Raw genomic sequence first — 21079 nt, 5'->3', positions numbered from 1 at the left:
TATTAAAGAATGTTTTCTTTTAAAGTTTTATTTAAATGTTGCTTATTTTAATATGTAAAAGATAGTTATTTTATTTTTGTAAAACCATGGATCCATATATATTTTTTGTAAGTTTTCATTCAATAAAAGAGCAATGTTTATGATTATGATCCAACGTTGTGTTCTCGATAATTATGAGAAATTAGGGTGTTACATAATTATTATCTTATTATAAGATAATTATTAAAACTGTTAGTTTTTAAGATACGGTTAATTTTGAATTAACTGATATTTATTTTGGGAATAAATATATTGTCTTAAAATTAATTAAACAAACAAATGAGAAAAATTAGGGAGGCTATACAGTGGTGCACTTTGGTACCACATCATCTCTGTAATTTGAATTGTGAATTTTAAATTAATTTGTTTATTTAATTATTGATTTTAAATTTGATTTAAAAATAATTAAATTAATAGTAATTGATCAATTTGAATTAATAAATTTAAAGAAAAATAAAATTGTTTTATTTTATCTTTAAAAACCTAAAAAGAAGCAATTCTTTTAATCAGTTGTTATCTTTGTTATCACACTCTCTCAGAGAAAAAGTATCGATAGAATTTTCTAGGCCGGAAAATTCTAGAACTCTCTACAAGCCTTCTCTCTTCTCCAAACTCTCTAGATCTCACGTGCTGAAAATATCTAGAGAGCCTAAATAATCAACATGTGAATCCTACGTGTCCACACATGTCCTTGTGTGTTAGAGGAACGACTTGGAAGGCTAGGGAGTGAGTCTTCACTAGATAGGAATTGATGGCCAAACAAAAGCAAGTAGTAATAAACAATAATTACTTGAATTAATAAAATATTGATTCACAAATAATACCCTTGCAACAAAATACCCAATTCACATAATAAAATTCATCAACAATTCTAACTACTAAGAAATCAGCTCATGAATAAAATTTGAAAATTATCCATAATAAAACCAAATATTGTCATGGGAAATACAAGAAAAGAAATTAAATACTAAATGAGGGATTAGAAAATTAGCCCCAATAGGTGACCCCAAGATGTTCTCTTCTTGTCCTCCTCTTTGAATCTCTTTCTTTTTCTTACTTTTTCCTTTTCGTCTTCTTCAATCCTTGGTGGCTACTCTCTTTTCGTGTCTCTCTGTCCAGAAAAAAGGGGTGAGGATGATGATATATCCATTAGGGTAGTTTCCCTTTTTCTTTTCATGGCTCCCACGTGGGCCTCTTTCATTTCCTTTTTGCTTCTTTGTTTCTTTTCTTTCTAAACCAATGGACCCAAGTGTAAGCAAAGCCCAATACTAATTGAGTAGCACCCAGTCCATTTAAAAAAAAAAAGTCCAAAAAACTGAGTAGGATAAGACAAAATTTAACATGGGTCTTCCAAACAGCTGGCTAGTAGAACGCGATGCTGCTGCAATGCGGCAACATTCCCTCCTCCTGAATCCATTTCAAGCTTCAATTTCTTTCAAAATATTCAAAATTGTATCAACCACCTGCCAAGATAAAATTCCAAAATTTATGATATATTTTTCCAGCATTATACTAATATTTAATATTATCTTATTATATTTAATATTTGACAAAACTAAAATAAAGACACTACAAAACACCCTAAACCACTCTTTTCTTGATAAAAATATAAGTTTAAAAGCACAAAAATAACTCTAATTCCTAGAGTTTAAAAGCACTAAAATAAGTTTAAACCTCAAGGGTCAAGGCTGAGCTGAGATGGTGAAACTGGGCTTGGGGTGGATCGATTCAGGGTTATCTTAAGCTTGCTCTTAGGGGCTCGGGTTGCTGGGAGTTCACCACTGGGCTGGTTCTCTCGGATCGGTGGGCTCGCACGCCTAGTGGTTCGTGGATGGGGCAGCGCTTGGGTTTGGCTGGGCTGGGGTGGAAGTAGCAACTGGGGTCGGCAGGAGCTTTATGGGTGGATGCGAGGTGGGGTCGCACGCAGTGGAGCTGGGCAGTTTCTGGGTGGACATTGTGGCTGGAAGTGATGGTGGGGTGGTGAGGGTGGTGGTTAAGGTCAGAGCGACGAGTTGAAGTGAAGGTGGTGATGGGCTGAATGAGGTGGAGAGTGGTGGAGATGACGGTGAAGGTGGAAGCTTGGGTGGCTAGGGAAGAAAGAGAGAAGGAAAGGGAAAGAGAAAGATTAGGATATTCAGGCCACTTTTGATTTTTTTTTTAAATTGCAGGTGATGTGTCACCCACTAGGTGGAGACACATCACAGATCTCTCTGCCCAAAACCACCAAAATGTCGTGAACATGTTGTGCACTTAGCCCAAATTCTTGCATCATTGCAACCCAGAATTTCAGATTTACTTTCCTTAGCTCCCCACCTTTTTGTTCACCTACCACACCTACAAAACATTCCAAAACTCAAATTGTTCACTCCAAATCACTATCTTTCTGAACCTAACTCCTACACCATAAAATGAAACACTGTGTATTTTAAATAGTGCTAGACTCGCTAATTGAGTCATTTGGTCATAAATGTGTCACTAAAGGAAATTAACAGATTATGGTTAAAAAATTTGGTCAGAATAAGTAATCATCTCATTAAAAAGTTTAAGTTTGTACATGGGATCCCAAAATAAACATTAAAAGGTCATTTACAATTCAAAAGAATACAACAGGTTGACCTAAGCGACAAAATTAGGGTTCAACCCTAGTTCCTCTGTGAATCCTCGGCCGTGGTGGTCAAGCAAGCTGCATATGTACACGCCTCCATCGAAGCTCTCCAACTCATGGCTGGTCTAGCGTCCCTTTTCCCTTACTTGCAACACATAGCACCCATGAGCCAAGGCTCAGCAATAAAACTTTAACATGCTCATAAGCAGTTAATAACATATTACAGAATTATAATTAGCATGCCTAGCAGTAATAACCCTACTCGTGCACGAATTCAATCCAGATAAGTGACTATAGAGTCACACCGGGGCCCGTTGCCCTAGATAAGTGACTGTAGAGTCGCCCCGGGGCCCATTTCCATATTCTCAGTATAAGCAACCTTAGGGCTGGCCAAGCGTACCTTGTGCTTTATTTTCCAAGCGACCATAGGGTCAGTCAAGCATATATCACACTCCTAGATAGGCCTAACCATATTGGCCTGCGCTCAGCACGCTCTTGCCGCCCTTAACTTATAAGTCAAGCCTTTTGGCCAGCGCTTAACACGTTATTGCTGCCCTAGACTTATAAGTCAAGCCTTTCGGCCAGCGCTCAATGCGCTATTGCCACCCTTGACTTATAAGTCAAGCCTTTTGGCCAGCGCTCAGCGTGCTATTGTCTCCCTTGACTTATAAGTCAAGCCTTTCGGCCAGCGCTCAGCATGCTATTGCTGCCCTTGACTTATAAGTCAAGCTTTTCGGCCAGCGCTAAGCGTGCTATTGTCGCCCTTGACTTCTAAGTCAAGCCTTTCAATCAGATAAAACAGACAAGTAAAATTCATTTAACGATTATCCAGATACACAGCATCAAGCATGCTTAATCGAACAATCACAGGCATAATCATAATCTCATTCACTAGGGTCTGAGCCATAATCATAACCCAAGGTGCAGTTTTCTTACCTCAAGTCCAAGCACTAGATAAATAGAAATGAACCTCGAACACGATCCCCTTCCGAGCTCTAACGGTACCCTAGTCACAATCATAATAGAGGATATATATCAATATCAAGTAAATAAATACTTCCGAACTGAGTCCTAGCTTCCAACACCTCAAATTCTACTAAATCGGGTAGTAGAATCCTTCCCAAGCCCTTAGGTTCAAGTCCCCGCAACTCGAAACCTCACTTGGCCATTCTTTCCCATTAGCGCTGCAGCACACCCCTGAAGGGTTGCGACACACCCCAAAGCAGAGAGCCCTAGCTCTGTTGTCACTGGACACACGCCGGGACTCTATGGCGGTTTAGAAGAACCCCAACGTCCCTGAGCATACATTCAACCCAAAATTCAACTCATATATCAACCAAACCCATAATTGAGTTCTAAACTCATAACAACACATTATCACCAACATATAAACATAAATAACTAAGCTAAAATCCTGCCACAACTCAAAATCCTAACTTTGAGTTCAAAACTCAATAACACAAAACCAAGCCAGCAATTCACCAAAAACAGAGTGTAATTCTTACCTCAATTGAGTAATTTCGATCTTAAGCTAAACCCCAAACCAATTCCCAACTAAACCCCAAACATTTGTCTGAGGATACCGTCCAAAGATCTTGTACAAATGTCAAGATCTTATTGACAACGTCCATGATGACTACCTGGTTCTGTAGGACGGTATCTTGACGCTCTCGACGTGCTCCAACCTCTACAACACCTCCCGTAAATCAGGTTGATCAGAACTGGGGTATACCAATGGGGCTGGGGCCAAGGGTGTGGGGCCTATGGGGACTGAGGTATCCTCATCATCAGGGGCAGCATCAACAAAAATATTAGTTGCCTTCGCAACCTCAACAGCTATCTCCGCCACCTTCTCAAAATCAATGGGAGTTTCATCCTCTTCTTCTTGGCCCAACCCAGGATACAAGGGAGCATCACCCTCAGTCAGAGTGCTATAATAATCTATCTCTGAATGCCTGGGCTTCAACATGGACAACACAACCAACTGCATCAAACACAAAGCATTAAGTTAGTTTGACACCACCAAAGAATAATGTATTTTGACATAATATAGAAGAACTTACACTCGTCTTCTTGAACATTGGGGCAAGGTCGGCCTTCGAAATAGGACGCTCCTTATTGCTCAACCAACTGAGCATCCTCGAAAACCGGTTTCCATGGTTAATACCATACTCACGTGCAAACTGTTGGATGGCCTCGTATGCTCAATACTACAATGCAGGGACATAACCATACAAACTGTATTTTGCTTCTTTCTGTTTCCCTTAACTTCCTTCTTATTCTTCTTCTTCTTCTTCTTCTTCTTCTTCTTCTTCTTCTTCTTCTTCTTCTTCTTCTTCTTCTTCTTCTTCTTCTTCTTCTTTCTTCTTCTTCTTCTTCTTCTCATAGTTCCTTTTATGATAATGCATGTATTTTTGACATGCATCCATAAGCTTGTTAAAAGACACCTTCCCCCACGGGTAAGTAATGAAGTACTCAATGTCCTCCACCATCTTCAGCGAATCTATCCAGACATTTAACTTGCCCTCTCGTGCAAGTAAAATCCCCTCAACAAAGAAACATAGGCCCAACTTGTAGGCATCTTCAACTACAGTGAAATTTTTTAAAGCAGCCTCCAAATGCATTATCTTCACTGTTTCTTCATCATTAAAGTACTCCTTAATTAAGCGGTCACTAGTCAAGTGATTCTTCAAATCAGTCTCAAATGACCCAGCACTGAAGTTCAACCCCGTAACCAAAGCAAACTCGCCTCTACCAAATCTATAGGGTCTAGATCCCAAATGGAAATGCAACTCATCTTCTTTGTTGCACTGGATCTTGCGCAACATTAATTGATGTATGAGAGATGCAGAGAAGTCCAACTTCTCAGCCACGAAAAACTGTTTGAAAGGGGATTCCTTCACCCTTTCTATCAACTCGAGCTCCTCAAACTTGTCCTTGATTATTTTAAAGTAACCATTACCCATGTATGTGACTCGGTCGGGAAAGTGATCTGTCAAGGGAAAAAGAAACTTTGGCATTTGCAAAAAAAAAATATATATATAATACAGTTAAACCGAATCACATGAAAAATCCATCAATAAACATAAATGCAACCATCGAACCCCTATCGAGTACCCATCGAACCGAAAAACTAGACATTTCCATAAAAAATACCATATCGAACCAGCCTACAATATCCATTGAACCACTATCAAGCTTGCATCGAACCACTACAACATTATCTTGTACCCCAAATGTCCTACCCTATCGAACCCAAACAACGCCCCCATTGAAGACCCATGGAGTATGCATCGAACCCCCTAAATGCCTACCTGATCGAGCCTATATCGAGAATGCATCGAACCCTATCAACCATGCACCAGGAACCCCTGAGCCCCACCCTATCGAACCAACCTCGAGCATGCATCGAATCACCATCGAACCCGGTCCTGGAACCCCTAAGGCCCACCCTATCGAACTGTAATGACCCAACTACTCTAGACTTTTGGACCATTAATGAAACTATGCATACAAATCCTTAATAAAGCTTACATTGCGAAAATACCATAATTTTATTAGAAAACTTGTAAAAATAAGAGTTACTTATCCATCTTGATATTTTTGTAAGTAACTCTTATTTTTACAAGTTTTTTAATAAAATTATGGTATTTTCGCAATGTAAGCTTTATTAAGGATTTGTATGCATAGTTTCATTAATGGTCCAAAAGTCTAGAGTATTTGGGTCATTACAGTTGGTATCAGAGCAACGATTCCTTTGCATGAAGTTCTCCTTGATACACACACTCAAAAGCTCTGAATCTGACCGCCAAGTAAGTATTTAAGTTACAAGTTATTTTGCTTATGTATATAGCTAACAACTTTAGTGTTTATGTTTTCAGTTAAGAATGAACGGAGCTTTAACCTACCAAGATATCTGAGCCATTAAGGCCTTAAAAAGAATAAGGGAGCCAAGGAACATCGGAGGAACACTAGAGAAAATCACTCGGAGATTGATCTTGTTCCACAAAGAGATAGGTCACCTTCAAGAGTCTAAGCAAATTATGATGAGAGCTGCAGAACAATATGCCCTAGTAATTAGGCTTTTAAAAGATTTTCCTTCGGTAATTTTAACTTTAGAAGAAATATGGGAGACTATAAATAATGATGATGACTTACAAGTAGCCCTAAGATATTATTCTCTCATACTTAACTTCACCTATGATTTAGAGTTTCAATTCACTAATGAACAACAACATAGGATCTTCTTGAATCTTCCCCGAGGAAATTTTGAGGCTCAAGACAATGACGATTATGAGGAGATAGATGATGACATGCTAGATGAAGGATCGGATGTAGAAGATCCCAATTTTTAGATTAATAGTTTTTATTGTTTGTTTTATTTACTTTTTTTTTATGATTGTAATAAGTGAAAATCTTTTTCCAAATGAATAACATGTTATTTTATTACCATGTATGAGTTTGATTTTATTTCCGCAATCATAATAAGTAATAAATAAAATGAATAATGACTAAGTTCGGTGAGGGTGGATACAAATCAATGAACCAAGTTTCCTTATTGAGAGTTAGGGGGCCATAGTAGTGGGAACGATTTTACTGATCCCAGCCATCCCTCAATATGGTTAACTTTGGAACAAAGATAAGTTTCGAGCCTGAGGATTAAGTCATATAGGATGATTAGAAACACACTTAGAAAATAAAGATGACTTGTTTTTCTAAGTATAGAAACCCACTCTAAATATAAATAAAGACTTATATAATTTTTCATAAAAAGTCATAATAAATAGGTCCGAGATATGTTTGTCTTAAAATAAGTTTTTGCCTTAGAGCCTATTAGGTAAAGTTCTAACATGTTTCTTTCAACTGTTAGAACTCTGCTACGATGTCGCTCCGAAGATCCGCACGCACCAACGGAAACGCCTCCAACGATGTTCCAGCGACCAATGAAGTCCCTCCAGTTCGCCAAAGGGGAGTGCGTGTTACTGCCCACCGCAACGCACCAGCACCGCCAGCTGACAACACTGCGGAGATTGCCAGACTGCGATAGCAAGTCGAGGAACTTTTGCAGCAACAACGCCAACAGGCTCAATCTCAGCCTCAGCCTCCGCCACAGCCACAGCCGCAGCCACAGCAAATGGCCCCAGCACCCCAACAAGTTGGTCCATATGGGGGATGACCAATGACGAATTACGCGTCGTACCCAGTACCGAACATGGAGCCAGTGTATGAGAGGTTTCGCAAGCAGCACGCTCCAAACTTCGAAGGGACTACAGACCCCTTTTAGGCAGAAGAGTGGCTAAGGAACGTGGAACCGATTCTGACGCACATTAATTTCAGTAATGCGGACCGCATATCCTGCGTCTCGTCTTTGCTCAAGAAGGATGCCAGGATATGGTGGGATTTGGTCCAGTAATCCCATGATGCTGCCACCATGACATGGACCCGATTTGTGGAGCTGTTCCATAAAAAGTACTACAACTCAACAGTACTCGCTTCAAGAGTGGAGGAGTTTGCCAACCTGAAGCAAGGAAATTTAACGGTGGCAGAGTATGCTCGTCAGTTCGACCGCTTAGCAAATTTTGCAGCGGAGATGGTTCCAACCGATTTCCTAAGGGTGAACAAGTTTGTTAGGGGAATTCGACCGAAAATCGAGATGGGGGTTAAGCTAGCGAACCTGGGAAACACTACATATGACGACGTTCTTGAGACGGCAATCGAAGTAGAAAGGTTACAGACCAATGTAAGCAAAGAAGAAGCCAGTAAGCCTGAACCTAGACAGCAAAGCCAACCTCAGGCCAGTCGGAACAACAACAACCATAATGGCAGTAATCAGTCCAGCAACAACGGTAACGGCCAGAAAAGACGGCATCTGGATAACAAGAAGTTCGACAGTGATAAGAAGGCACGTACGAATAACGGAGGGAATAGGTCGGGCTACGTGGAATACCCGCCATGTGCTAAGTGTCAGAAGAAGCATCCTGGAGAATGCCGCGCCAACACCAAGGAGTGTTTCAACTGTGGTCAAGAAGGGCATCGTAAAAGAGATTGTCCTCAGCAAAAGCCAGAAGGGAAGAAGGACAAAAAGATGGTTCCTGCTAGGGTTTTTGCTTTAACCCAAGGAGAAGCCGATGCTAGCAACAAGGTGGTCACAGGTCAGGTTTCTATCCTCAATAACTTATGTCATGTATTATTTGATTCGGGAGCCACTCATTCGTATATCTCGTTAGGAATGATAGAAAAACTAGACAAACCTAGTGAAAGATTTAGAACTAGGTTTGTAACCGAGTTGCCTTCGGGCAAAGTAGTTCTATCATCACGAATAGTACGAGGCGTACCGATCAAGATTGAGGACATAGAACTAGAAGGAGACCTGATAGAGCTAGTGATCAAGGACTTCGACGTAATACTAGGTATGGTTGGCTAGCACAGCATGGCGCAACGATCGACTGCAAACACAAGAAGGTGATGTTCGAGACTCTTGACAGCCAGAGACGATGCTTCATGGGACAAGCTTCAGGATTGCGCACCTCGTTAGTGTCATCTCTCAAAGCTCAGAGAATGATGGAGAAAGGATGTCAAGCATTCTTAGCCAGCATCACAAACGTGGAAAGGGAGACGCCGCTTAAGGTTGGAGATGTCCACGTTATACAAGAATTTCCAAAAGTATTTCCCGATGACTTTCCAGGATTGCCGCCAAATCGAGAAATAGACTTCACGATAGAATTAGTACCAGGCACCGAGCCTATCTCTAAGGCACCATACCGGATGGCACCTACGGAACTCAAGGAGTTAAAGACGCAGCTACAAGAACTACTAGACTTGGGTTTTATTAGGCCAAGCCATTCACCATGGGGAGCTCTGGTACTATTCGTGAAGAAGAAGGACAGGAGTATGCGGATGTGCATAGACTATCGTGAGCTGAACAAAGTAACGATTAAGAACAAGTACCCGCTACCTCGGATCGACAATTTGTTTGATCAACTCCGAGGCGTGAAGGTATTTTCAAAGATCGATTTACGGTCAGGATATCATCAGCTCAAGGTAAAGGGAGAAGATATTCCTAAGACAACCTTTAGGACTCGTTATGGACATTACGAGTTCTTGGTGATGTCTTTTGGTCTTACTAACGCACCAGCCGCGTTTATGGACTTAATGAATAGGGTCTTCAAAGACTACTTGGATAAATTTGTCATTGTGTTTATCGACGACATTTTAATATACTCCAAGGATGAAGTAGAGCACGAGGAACATTTGAGGATGATTTTGACGCGATTAAAGGAGCATCAACTCTATGCAAAGTTCAAGAAATGCGAGTTTTGGCTTTCGCAAGTGGCGTTCCTCGGGCACATTATATCGAAAGATGGAGTTGCAGTAGACCCATCAAAGGTAGAGGCCATGAAGGATTGGCCCAGACCAAAGAACGCATCTGAAGTAAGAAGCTTTCTAGGGTTAGCAGGTTATTATAGGAAGTTTGTAGAGGGCTTTTCTAAGATAGCCACTCCGCTCACCAACCTGACCCGGAAGCAACAAAAGTTTAACTGGAATGATAAGTGTGAGGAAAGCTTCCAATTGCTTAAGGATAAGCTTTGCTCAACACTAGTACTCAGTGTACCGACACCCAACAATAAGTTCATTGTCTACTGCGATGCATCAAAGCTAGGATTGGGATGCGTGCTGATGCAAAATGACAAGGTGATAGCCTATGCCTCACATCAGTTAAAGGAGTATGAGCAACGCTATCCAACTCACGATATGGAGTTGCCAGCAGTGGTCTTTGCGTTAAAAATCTGGCGCCATTATCTTTACGGAGAACGGTGCGAGATTTATACGGACCACAAGAGTTTAAAATACTTCTTTACGCAGAAGGAGTTCAACATTAGGCAGCGCAGGTGGTTAGAGTTAGTAAAGGATTACGACTGTGAAATCCTATACCACCCAGGAAAGGTGAACGTAGTTGCCGATGCACTTAGCAGGAAAAGCTATGGGAATTTAGCAGCCTTATCCGGAATAGAAAAGCCGCTACAGCAGGAGCTGATCAGTGCCGGAATAGAAGTGGTTGTAGGCAAGCTGGCTAACTTGTCTATCCAATCGAATCTGCTAGAGGACATACGGATTGGTCAGAGACATGATGAATCGCTAGCAGCACATATGGAAGCAGTCAGAGAAGGCAAGAATACCGATTTCTCAATATCTAGCCAAGGCTTATTGAGATATAAGGATCAGGTATGTGTGCCAAATGATCAAAGTATCAAGAAGACAATTCTAGAAGAAGCGCACAGCACCCCGTACTCAGTTCATCCAGGGTCTACCAAGATGACTCATGACATCAAGGCAATCTATTGGTGGCCAAGGATGAAGAAGGACATAGCAGAGTATGTATCTAAGTGTCTGGTATGCCAGCAAGTGAAAGCGGAGCATCAACGCCCTCCAGGTTTATTGCAACCGCTTAGCGTACCAGAATGGAAGTGGGACGACATAGCCATGGACTTCGTGACGGGTCTGCCAAAGACGAATAAGCAGCATGATTCCGCTTGGATAGTAATAGATAGACTAACCAAGTCGGCTCATTCCTGCCTGTTAAGACTTCATACACGGCAGACCAATATGCAGACATCTACATCCAAGAGATTGTACGGTTGCATGGAATCCCCAAGATAATAGTGTCAGATAGAGGATCAGTGTTTACTTCGAGATTTTGGGGAAGTTTACAGCAAGCTATGGGTACTAAGTTAAGCCTTAGTACAGCTTTCCATCCTCAGACAGATGGGCAGTCCGAGCGTACAATTCAGATTTTAGAGGATATGCTACGTGCGTGTGTACTTGATTTCGGAGGATCATGGAACAAGTACTTGCCGCTGATCGAGTTCTCGTACAACAACAGCTACCAGTCAACGATCGGGATGGCACCTTATGAGTTGCTTTATGGAAGAAGGTGTCGATCACCGTTACACTGGGACGAGGTAGGAGAAAGGCAGCTTCTAGGGCCCGAAGCTGTTAGACAAGCTCAAGAAGCAGTTGCGCTTATTAGACAGTGTATGCTTACTGCTCAAAGCCGTCAGAAAAGCTATGCGGAGACCAAGCGACGCGATGTGGAGTTCCAAGTTGGAGATGAAGTCTTCCTGAAGATATCTCCAATGAAAGGTGTCAAGCAGTTCGGGAAGAAAGGCAAGCTTAGTCCTCGATTCATAGGTCCTTTTGAGATATTGGACAAAGTGGGACCAGTTGCGTATAGACTAGCACTACCGCCAGCACTAGCCGATAGTCACAACGTGTTCCACATTTTGATGCTATGCAAATATGTGTCAGACCCATCTCACGTCCTCAAGTACGATACAATAGTGCTCCAGAAAGACTTAAGTTACGAGGAACGACCGGTTAGCATCCTAGATAGAGGGATGAAGCAATTGTGGTCCAAGAGCTTTCCTATAGTCAAAGTCCTATGGAGTAATAGTTCTGAACGAGAGGCAACGTGGGAGTTGGAGGAGGACATGCAAGGCCGGTATCCGGAATTATTTGGTAAGTAAATTTCGAGGACGAAATTCTTTTTAGTAGGGGAGAATTGTAGAGTCCAAGAACTTTACTTAGCTAGTTAGATAGTAGTATTATAGTATTTATAGCATTATCTTTGTAACTGTGGATTTTTGGTTCAGACCGGGAATTATTTGGACACTCATAGTAGTACTTGTAGATTTTCTAAGTTTAACCTATAGTTTAAGAATATTAATGTCAACCTAAGGTTTGATTATATGACTAATATTAAGGATAATATTTATTATACTATAAGGTTTAGATAAGGACCAATAGGATTTTAAGCACATGTTATGTATGGATGATTAAGGATTACGTATTTTGAGGATTTAATTTAATAAGGGTAAAAGTTTGAATGCTATAAGGTCAGTCAGCAGCTTTGAATACGTTGAGGGCTTAGTCAAGGCTGTTTACTCCATTCAAACTTAGCTAAAAATGTGTAATTTCGTGTTTCATTAATCAGCGTGTGCCGATATATCGCAGCTATAGGGGGCGATATATCGCAGCACGTAGATACGGAAAACACGAGACGATGCACGACAGCCTCGGGCATACTGGCCCAGGCGATATATCGCCTCCTTCAGTATATTTCAAAAGTTTTTGAATTCTTTTTCCTTTCAGCCATTCAACCTCTTGATAAGGCCAACATCTTTTGAACGAGTCTTCAGCCTCTGCTGAATGATTATTCAAATTATTTTCACCTAAAAAGCTATTATTTTTATTCAAGTAAAATTAAGATCCTTTCATTCCTAAAATCTATAAATAGGACCTAGTACCCAGCCATTATTCACCTTTTGCTCTAAGTTCAGAGGCTGCAAGTGCTAAGTGAGTGTGAGAGTGTAAACACCTGGGTTGGGGAATCATAAGCTTGATCATCATAAGCTTATCAAACACTTTGGGAAGTAAGGTTCTATAGTATTTCGGTTCGAGGTTTAGATTGGTCTACAAGTCTTCAAGGTATTTCCACACTCTAGTTCATTGGTTTTATGTTATTTTCTTTCTCATAGTCTTCTACTCAGTCTTCTAACCTCATTCTTATTTTGGTTAGGAAATCTAAGAACTTGCTCATAAGTTTTTGGTAAGTATGTTTCTCAAAGGTTTAGTCATTCCATTCCTTCCATTCTTTTCATTACTTTTTCTTCAATCTACTCACCCTGTTATACATGGTTTTAGGAGTGTTCCAAAAGTCCCAATGTTGTCCTCTTATCCCGGTAACTTTGGTAAGGAAAATAGGATAGAAATGCATATGTTATATGTTCTATATGTTATCTTATGTTTCTTATGTTATGATAAGTGTTATGTTATGTATGTTTGTAGGCTTGGGCATATGACCCATATGACTAACAAGACCCCAAATAGATTATGGGCATATGACCTACTTAGCTAGTAGGACCCCACTAATCTCATGGGCATATGACTTGTTTAGTCTATGGGACCCCAAGTAATAATGGCCATTATAGTATGTGTATATAATAAGCGTTATGTTATGTCTTTATGTTTATTATGAAATTTATGTATATGAAGTATGTGTTAGATTTTCCTTGCTGGGCATTAGGCTCATTCCTTTTTGTTTAAATGTGCAGGAAAATAGCTATTAGTGGCGGTAAGGTTCGTGGATGCTTGGAGATTGTGTATCGATGGTGAATGGATTCAAGGAGTCGAGAGTTCGATTTCGAGGATGTAGTCTTTTATTTATGGGTTTATGTGTAATTTTCCGCACTTTCTATGTAACTCCTTTATTTTAAATTATGTTTTGTTTTTAAGACAATGGGATCCCATATCATTCTTGATATTTTTGTAAGTAACTCTTATTTTTACAAGTTTTCTAATAAAATTATGGTATTTTCGCAATGTAAGCTTTATTAAGGATTTGTATGCATAGTTTCATTAATGGTCCAAAAGTCTAGAGTAGTTGGGTCATTACACGAACCAACCTCGAGCATGCATCAAACCACCATTGAACCCAACAAAATACCTAACCCATCAAGCATGCATCAAACCCCCATCGATCATGCATCGAATCCCTCAATCTTAAACCCGAAACCCCTAATGGGCCTACCTTGTCGAACCCAATCGAGCATGCATCAAACCCCCATTGAACATGCATCAAACCCACAGAAGCATAAACCTAGAACCCCAAATGACCTAACCTATCGAACCCAATCAAGCATGCATCGAACCCTATCGAGCCTAAACCTGGAACCCTTAACTGCTTATCAAGTTTATCGAGCATGCATCGAACCACCATCGAAACCCCGTCGAGCCACCATCGAGCAACCTTACCAGAACCACAAAAATCCCCAGAGTTCACTCTCAACATACCCACACTAATCCATACATTAACCAACCAGATTCAAACCCAAAAATAAACACAAACACATAAACAATCATAAAATCTAACACTACAAACACAAATTGAATGAAATAAAAAATAAGAGGTTACCTTTGTAATGTTAAACAAGAGGGAAAAGGTGGAGAGGGAGAAACTTGAACCCCTATTGAACGTGGGTTTTGGTAGAGATTGAGATTCAAGAGAGAGGGATGAGTCGTGATGATGGGGAATTGCTCGATTTTAGCCTTGGTTTTTTATGCGAGATTGAGAGACGAAGGACGAGAAGGCCGGTAAAAGGGAGAAATGGAGGCTTCGACGGAGGTGACACGGTGGTGAGACGGACGCTTCGACGACTTCGACGGTGAGGGCGATTTTTGCTGGTTTTTGGTGAGTCGGGTGGGGGAGATGAACCGAGAGAGTGAGAGAGAGAGAAAGGAGCAATCAAAATTAGGGGAAGTTGTGTTAGGGGTATTTTGGGTATGCTCAAAAGAATTGGCATTATTTTGAAATGATAAAAATGCCTAGCATTTTTTTGAATTAGTACCCCTCATTAAGCATAAAAACTCAAATTTCCCTTGGTAAATTAACACTTCAAATTCTTTTTTTAGAGTGAGAAAAGGAGGGATAATGGGTTTATACACGTGAGAGAATAGTCCAGCTTCTTCTGCATTTCTTCTAGAGCAACCCTCTTCTCTTCGATGTCCGAAGTGAGAGAATCAACTTTTCCTAACAAATTTCTCATTTCTTCTTCGAGCTCTCCCTAGGGAAAGCTCCGAACACCTTCCTCGCAAGCTTGGAATCCGAATAAGTTTCACCTAGTGCAAAAGATTCAATAGTAATGTCACATTATCTAGCATGAAATTCAGTAACAGATTCATCATCTCTCATAGTTAAATTTTCAAACTCAGTAGTAAGAGATCTCAATCTAGACTTTTTGACATTTCAATATTAGGTTAATTTAGGTTAATATTAAAAAAAAAATGTAACATATTCTAATCACATAATTTGTCGCACCTAATAAAATGTAACACTAATAATTAAACAAACATTACACAATAAATCAATAAATTCTAATTCACACAAAACAAGAATTCAAATATTTTCTAATAATCAAACAATTAAAATAATAATAAAAAATTGGATCACTACATCTCCAATCATTGACATGTGATTTGAATAATATCATGAATGTTTTATATATTATTAAATAGAGTAGTTTGTAATCAAAAATGTTATTGTATTATTATTATTTAAAAAAAACCATAAACATTGTTTTGGTTTTATTTTTCTTTTAATATATTTATGTCATTCTTTTATATATAATATTGCTTATTTATTTAAAATTTATATGACAATCATAAAAAATTAATAAAAATAATTAGTAAATTTTCTAAATAAAACTAAACAAACGTGTGTTACACGTTGTTTGCACCTAATATATACATATACATAAATATTATATTATGTATGTTATTTTTATATTGATTATATTATGTGTGTTGTTTGTACATTTTTATATTTTTATGTTTTTTTTAAGTGCTAAAAATACAATGGGAAACTTAAAAGTTAATTTTTGGATATTATTGTATTTTCAAATTTCATGGTCTCCAATATTAATTCATTCTCTTTTAAGCTAAAAAATACTCATGAATTATCTATTTTATTCTCCTTTTGGAGTTGAACGACTATGTTATCCAATATCAATATTAGTCATTGGGCCTTGTAGAAAATTAGCCCCCAAATCAGACATTATTTTGATAAATATCTCTCTTTCAAAAATAATCATTAAATGGCCCATTCTAACAAATTAATCCAGTGAAATTCCATATCTGCCCTTCCCTCCTTAACCTAGGGTAAGCCCTAACTTTTACCATTCATCTCGTCTCCTACCCTGAAGTTTGAATCTCTGCTCCAACGCTATTGAATCTCTGCTCCAACCACCATCATTGCCGAAAACGAAGCTAGGCTCTCACGTAGCCATTGTCGAAGACTGAAGCTAAACCACTCACCTCCACCTTTGCTGAATTATCTAAGCTCTCTGTAAGTTCTCTCTCTCAATGTCTCTTTGTCTCTTCATTTATCATTTTCTTCAGATTTTCTTCGTTGACCATTAGTTGAGCTATTTGGCATGTTCTTTGTCTTTTTCATGGTATGTCTGAGTCATTGGCATGGCCATGGCTGGGGCTAAGGGGTACCAAATCATGACTCTAACCCTTTTTACTATTTCTCTTATTCTTCAAAAACAATCAACACTAAACTATACCACTCATAAATGGCCTATATTGACTATAAATATGATGAAGTAAAATAAACTTGATCAGTAAAGCTCTTTACTGGTATGCGTTGGCTTGTAATTCCCTTGCATTACAAAATGCTTAATATTCCTCTCATTTTCTTATCCCTTTCCTTGGATGGATGCCACCTGTAAGAAATGAAAGATATGTTGTGTCTTGTTGATTGATTTGAGATATCTAGTTCACTATGAGAATTTGAGATACTGAGGATGATTTGCCATAGATTATGCAACGTTATAAAAACAGTAAAAAGTTTCTACCAAACCAAAAAAGGACTAAAAAGATTATACACAAGTTGATGTTATTAAAATATAAACATATCATATATAATATAGGCAATAATTAAATCCAACTTGCATAGAGTTATAATTTATTATAATACATACATATAACGATGAAGAAAGTTCATATATGTCAACTGTTCAAAGCTAAAGAGTATGCCTACACATACTATAATTTCAGATACCAGTAAAACTTGCCTGCAAAATAAATAGTTATTCTTATACACAGTTAGCTTCTTTTACTGTTATTTTCTTTTCTTGTAATTAGCTTAGGTTAGTTAATTTGTTAGTTGTTAGGCTCTTACCTTTCTTGATTCTGTTCCCTCATTTGTAATCAACAATTTCAGATCAATACAATTTCATTTTGTTCTTCCGTTTTCCTACACAATACTTTGATTTGTGTTAAGGTAAAATATTTGACCTTGCTTATGTTACATGCAATTCTAGTCTTTTTTTGTTTTTCATATATAATAAATATATTGATATTCCAAGTAAACAGATTTTGCTCTGGTTAAAACAGAGAGCACATATAACATAATAGTGCATCAAGGCAGTAACAATCATGGTCAATAAACAAATTAAGATAAAATTTTGCATCATAAACTTACCTTATTGCAGTCCTCTTTTCCTTCTAGTTTCTCACCTGAAATTAAACCTCAATTGAATGAAACAAAACAACAGAATATCTTAACACAAAGGCTATAGATGCCTCTTTCAGAAGGTCCAGGGATGTTGATATTGATGGTGTATCTAGCTCTAGTACTGGAGAATTCAACAAAAGTGGGCTGACTGAATATATTGAATATTGAAAGGAGCAACTATGCAATTGGGTGATCATTGATATCTTTGTTTATAGATTAGACTTTGGTTCCCTAGCATGTTTTTCAGTGGTTCTTTTCTGTGTAAGTGGTGTTAAATGGCTAAAAATTAAAAAACAAATATCACCGGGTTATGTAGTTTTGTTTTGATTAATTAGTTTATGGTATTATTCTTAACTTTCCTTCTTTGTCACTTGAGATTTTGTTTATTTTCTTTGTCAACTGAACAGTCTTTCTACACAATATTTTTTAGTTTTGTTGGTTGTTTGGTTTTTCTTAGTTTCACCTCCTTGTTGCTGAAACTTGAATCTATTTTGTCACCAGACGCATAGCTGCTCTTAAGTATACCTAATTTCAACTCTTCTTGTTTTTCTCTTTGGTTTGATTTACATGCCATTGTTTGCATTTTACTGGTTTTGTTTTTTTTATTAACTTATGGTATGACATATGTATTCTATACAGGAGTACAAGAAAATGGAATATATTACATCAGTGAATCAATGGAACAAAAAGAAGCTTCAGTTTCTAGGAAAGTTGGGAGTTATAGAATCAATAAAAACAAAATTAGGTGCTAGGTTGATGAGTATTTTTAAGAAAGGATCTCTAGGACATTTATTAGACTTAAAGATTACACCCATGAATGCACTAGTACACCATATGGTGCTTAGGACTCTAGAGAGTGGAGATGATGAATTAAAATACATGGTGAATGACCATGTATTTAGTTTTGGTTTGAAAGAGTTTAGTATTATCATGGGATTGAAAACAAAAATAGATCCTTCTATAGAAAGCATGACATTTAAGCGGGGTTCTATTTGGACAAACTTATTTCTTGAAAATAAATTGGTCACAAAAAAACAATTAGAAGAGACTTTTATAAAATATGATGGATGTGATGAGGATTTGTTGTTGAAGCTTGCTAGGTTACATTTAGTAGAAAATTTTCTTCTTGGCAGCCAACCAACAAAAGTTATTGAAAAAAAACACATAGATATGGTGGATAATTATTTTGTTTTTGATGATTATCATTGGGGGAGAGTATCATTTGATCTCACCTTTAAAGGGCTCAAAAAGGCACCACATAGGACGAGTGATGGGGGGAATTATCCTGTTGATGGATGTGCAATTGCCTTACAAATTTTTGCATTTGAGATCATAGGAACTACCCATATCTATGCAAACAAAATAGGAGACCAAATCCCTAGAATAACAAATTGGTCTTCTACTGAGCAACAGACTTTTGAGAACATTTCCACCAAGGTGTTTCAGGCTCCCAATGTAAGTAATCCAAACTTAAAACTCTTATGATGTTTCAAATAAATATGTGTATATTTAGTAGATTATGCTATTTCTATTTTGGTATATAAAACTTCAACTTTGGTATATAGTTCGGTGTACTATGTTGTGACTAATTGAAATATAATTTGTCATTTTCAGGTTTCTTTATTTCAAATGATACCAACTGATGAAGAGATGAGGAAAAGCTACATGGTTGAATTCAGAGATGTTGAATTCAATGAGGAAATTCAAGAAGAAGCTGGACAATCTTCTAAAGCTGAGTACAATTTCGACATTAGTGAGCTTCTCAGACAAAATGAGAAGCTTCTCAAACAAAATGAGAAGATTTTGAGACAAAATGATCGCTTGGAATCTGAAATAAATGACATGAAGAGGATCATTTGTGCCATCCACAAGAAATTTTTTGAAGACAACTTGGAAAAAAACAAAAGCAATACAAATGTGTCATCAGCAAGGAGAACAGCAGAGGCACAAACATATGATCAAGAAGAACCAATGGAGGTATATGAAATATATATATATCTAACATGCAATATAGAATATTTAAAGTTTTTTTTAATCTTTGACAGATATTTATAATTGTGTTTTTAGTATATGTGTTTTTACCTTAGGTATATCTAGTTTGGGTTAAGGTATATATGTTTATATACTAATGTAAATTTTCTTCTAAAATACTAAAAATGAAAATCATTTTGTAGGATGAATCACCAATAATGACCAGCCCATCACCACTGCAACAAGAACCTGCTGAAGTACAAATTGAAGTTGAAATTGAGGTAATTGTTTCATAGTTTGCCTTTGATATATATATAATTTGATATTATACTTACTTTTATAACAAACAAAAGTGTTTGAAGGGAAAATTTCAGTTAAGGTATATGTGATATATACCTTTTTAATGGGGCATATTTATTTTCATTTAGTTTAATTCTCTTTTTTGCTCTTATATCAATTGTAGCCTATGATATATATATTTATATACTTTCTTCTACAATACTAAATTTTACTATTGTTTCTAGGAACAAGCAACAACTGTTGAAGGAAAAGAACAAGAAAATATTGAACAACAAGTTGAAATTGAGGTATATGTTATACAATTATTTGGTAATTTGTCTATCGTTTCTCATTTGTTTTTGGTTATATATATATGCATAAATTTATATTTATATTTGTTTTGATATATCTGTTTTTCCTCTTGTATATCTATTATAGCCTGTGGTATATATATTTATATACATGCATTATTTTTTTTAATAATATTTAAACTTATCAATTGTTATTTAGGAACAATCAGCTGCAATTGTAGAACAAGAACATCAACAAGAGCAAGAAAATATAGAAACACAATTTCAAATTCTGGTATAGATCAGTATATATTATATAATTATTTGGTTGTTGAAATATTTTAATGATATATTTAATTTTGCCTTTGCAATATTAATACGTATCTCTCTATTATATTAGTGCAAAAATAAGTTTTTTTTTTCTTTTTGTTAATTTTGCAGAAAAAAAAAAAGAAAAGAAGCAAGGAGTGTACACAAGAAAAAAGAAAGTAGAAGAAAAAAAGGCAGGTCCCTCGAAGAAGAAGAGGAAGAGGAAGACTAATTATTGAATACTTTAATAATATCTGTTGTTTAACTTTATGTCAATATATATTGTTGTTTAATTTCAAAAAAACTTCAGATCATTTGTTGTTTAACTTCAGTAGCTGCACTACATTTTTTATAACATTATGTAAATCTATAAACTTCATTTCATATTTATAATATATGAAATATGATTATTATTAAAATATTCTAATGTCTTAAGCTATCAAAATATATATACATGATATTTTTATGATGTAAATATAAGAATGGTATATCAAATGATATACTAGCTAA

General features: G+C 37.3%; 1 protein-coding gene across 1 annotated transcript in view; it reads left to right on the top strand.

Annotated features, from left to right (window-relative positions):
- The window catches only part of LOC133825643 (uncharacterized), a 52446-nt gene extending 31694 nt beyond the window's left edge, over positions 1 to 20752 (top strand). Inside the window, exons 2-8 of the mRNA XM_062258557.1 lie at positions 18360 to 19175; positions 19335 to 19697; positions 19808 to 19828; positions 19895 to 19972; positions 20216 to 20278; positions 20481 to 20555; positions 20702 to 20752. Of these exons, the coding sequence (XP_062114541.1) occupies positions 18360 to 19175; positions 19335 to 19697; positions 19808 to 19828; positions 19895 to 19972; positions 20216 to 20278; positions 20481 to 20555; positions 20702 to 20752 (1467 nt within the window). The remainder of the gene's footprint in view (positions 1 to 18359; positions 19176 to 19334; positions 19698 to 19807; positions 19829 to 19894; positions 19973 to 20215; positions 20279 to 20480; positions 20556 to 20701) is intronic.
- Positions 20753 to 21079: the final 327 nt, after the last annotated feature.

This window comes from Humulus lupulus, chromosome 3, assembly GCF_963169125.1.
Source record: "Humulus lupulus chromosome 3, drHumLupu1.1, whole genome shotgun sequence".
Taxonomy (NCBI): domain Eukaryota; kingdom Viridiplantae; phylum Streptophyta; class Magnoliopsida; order Rosales; family Cannabaceae; genus Humulus; species Humulus lupulus.
Note: the sequence above shows the minus strand (reverse complement) of the source record. Positions and strands in the feature narration are given on the sequence as shown.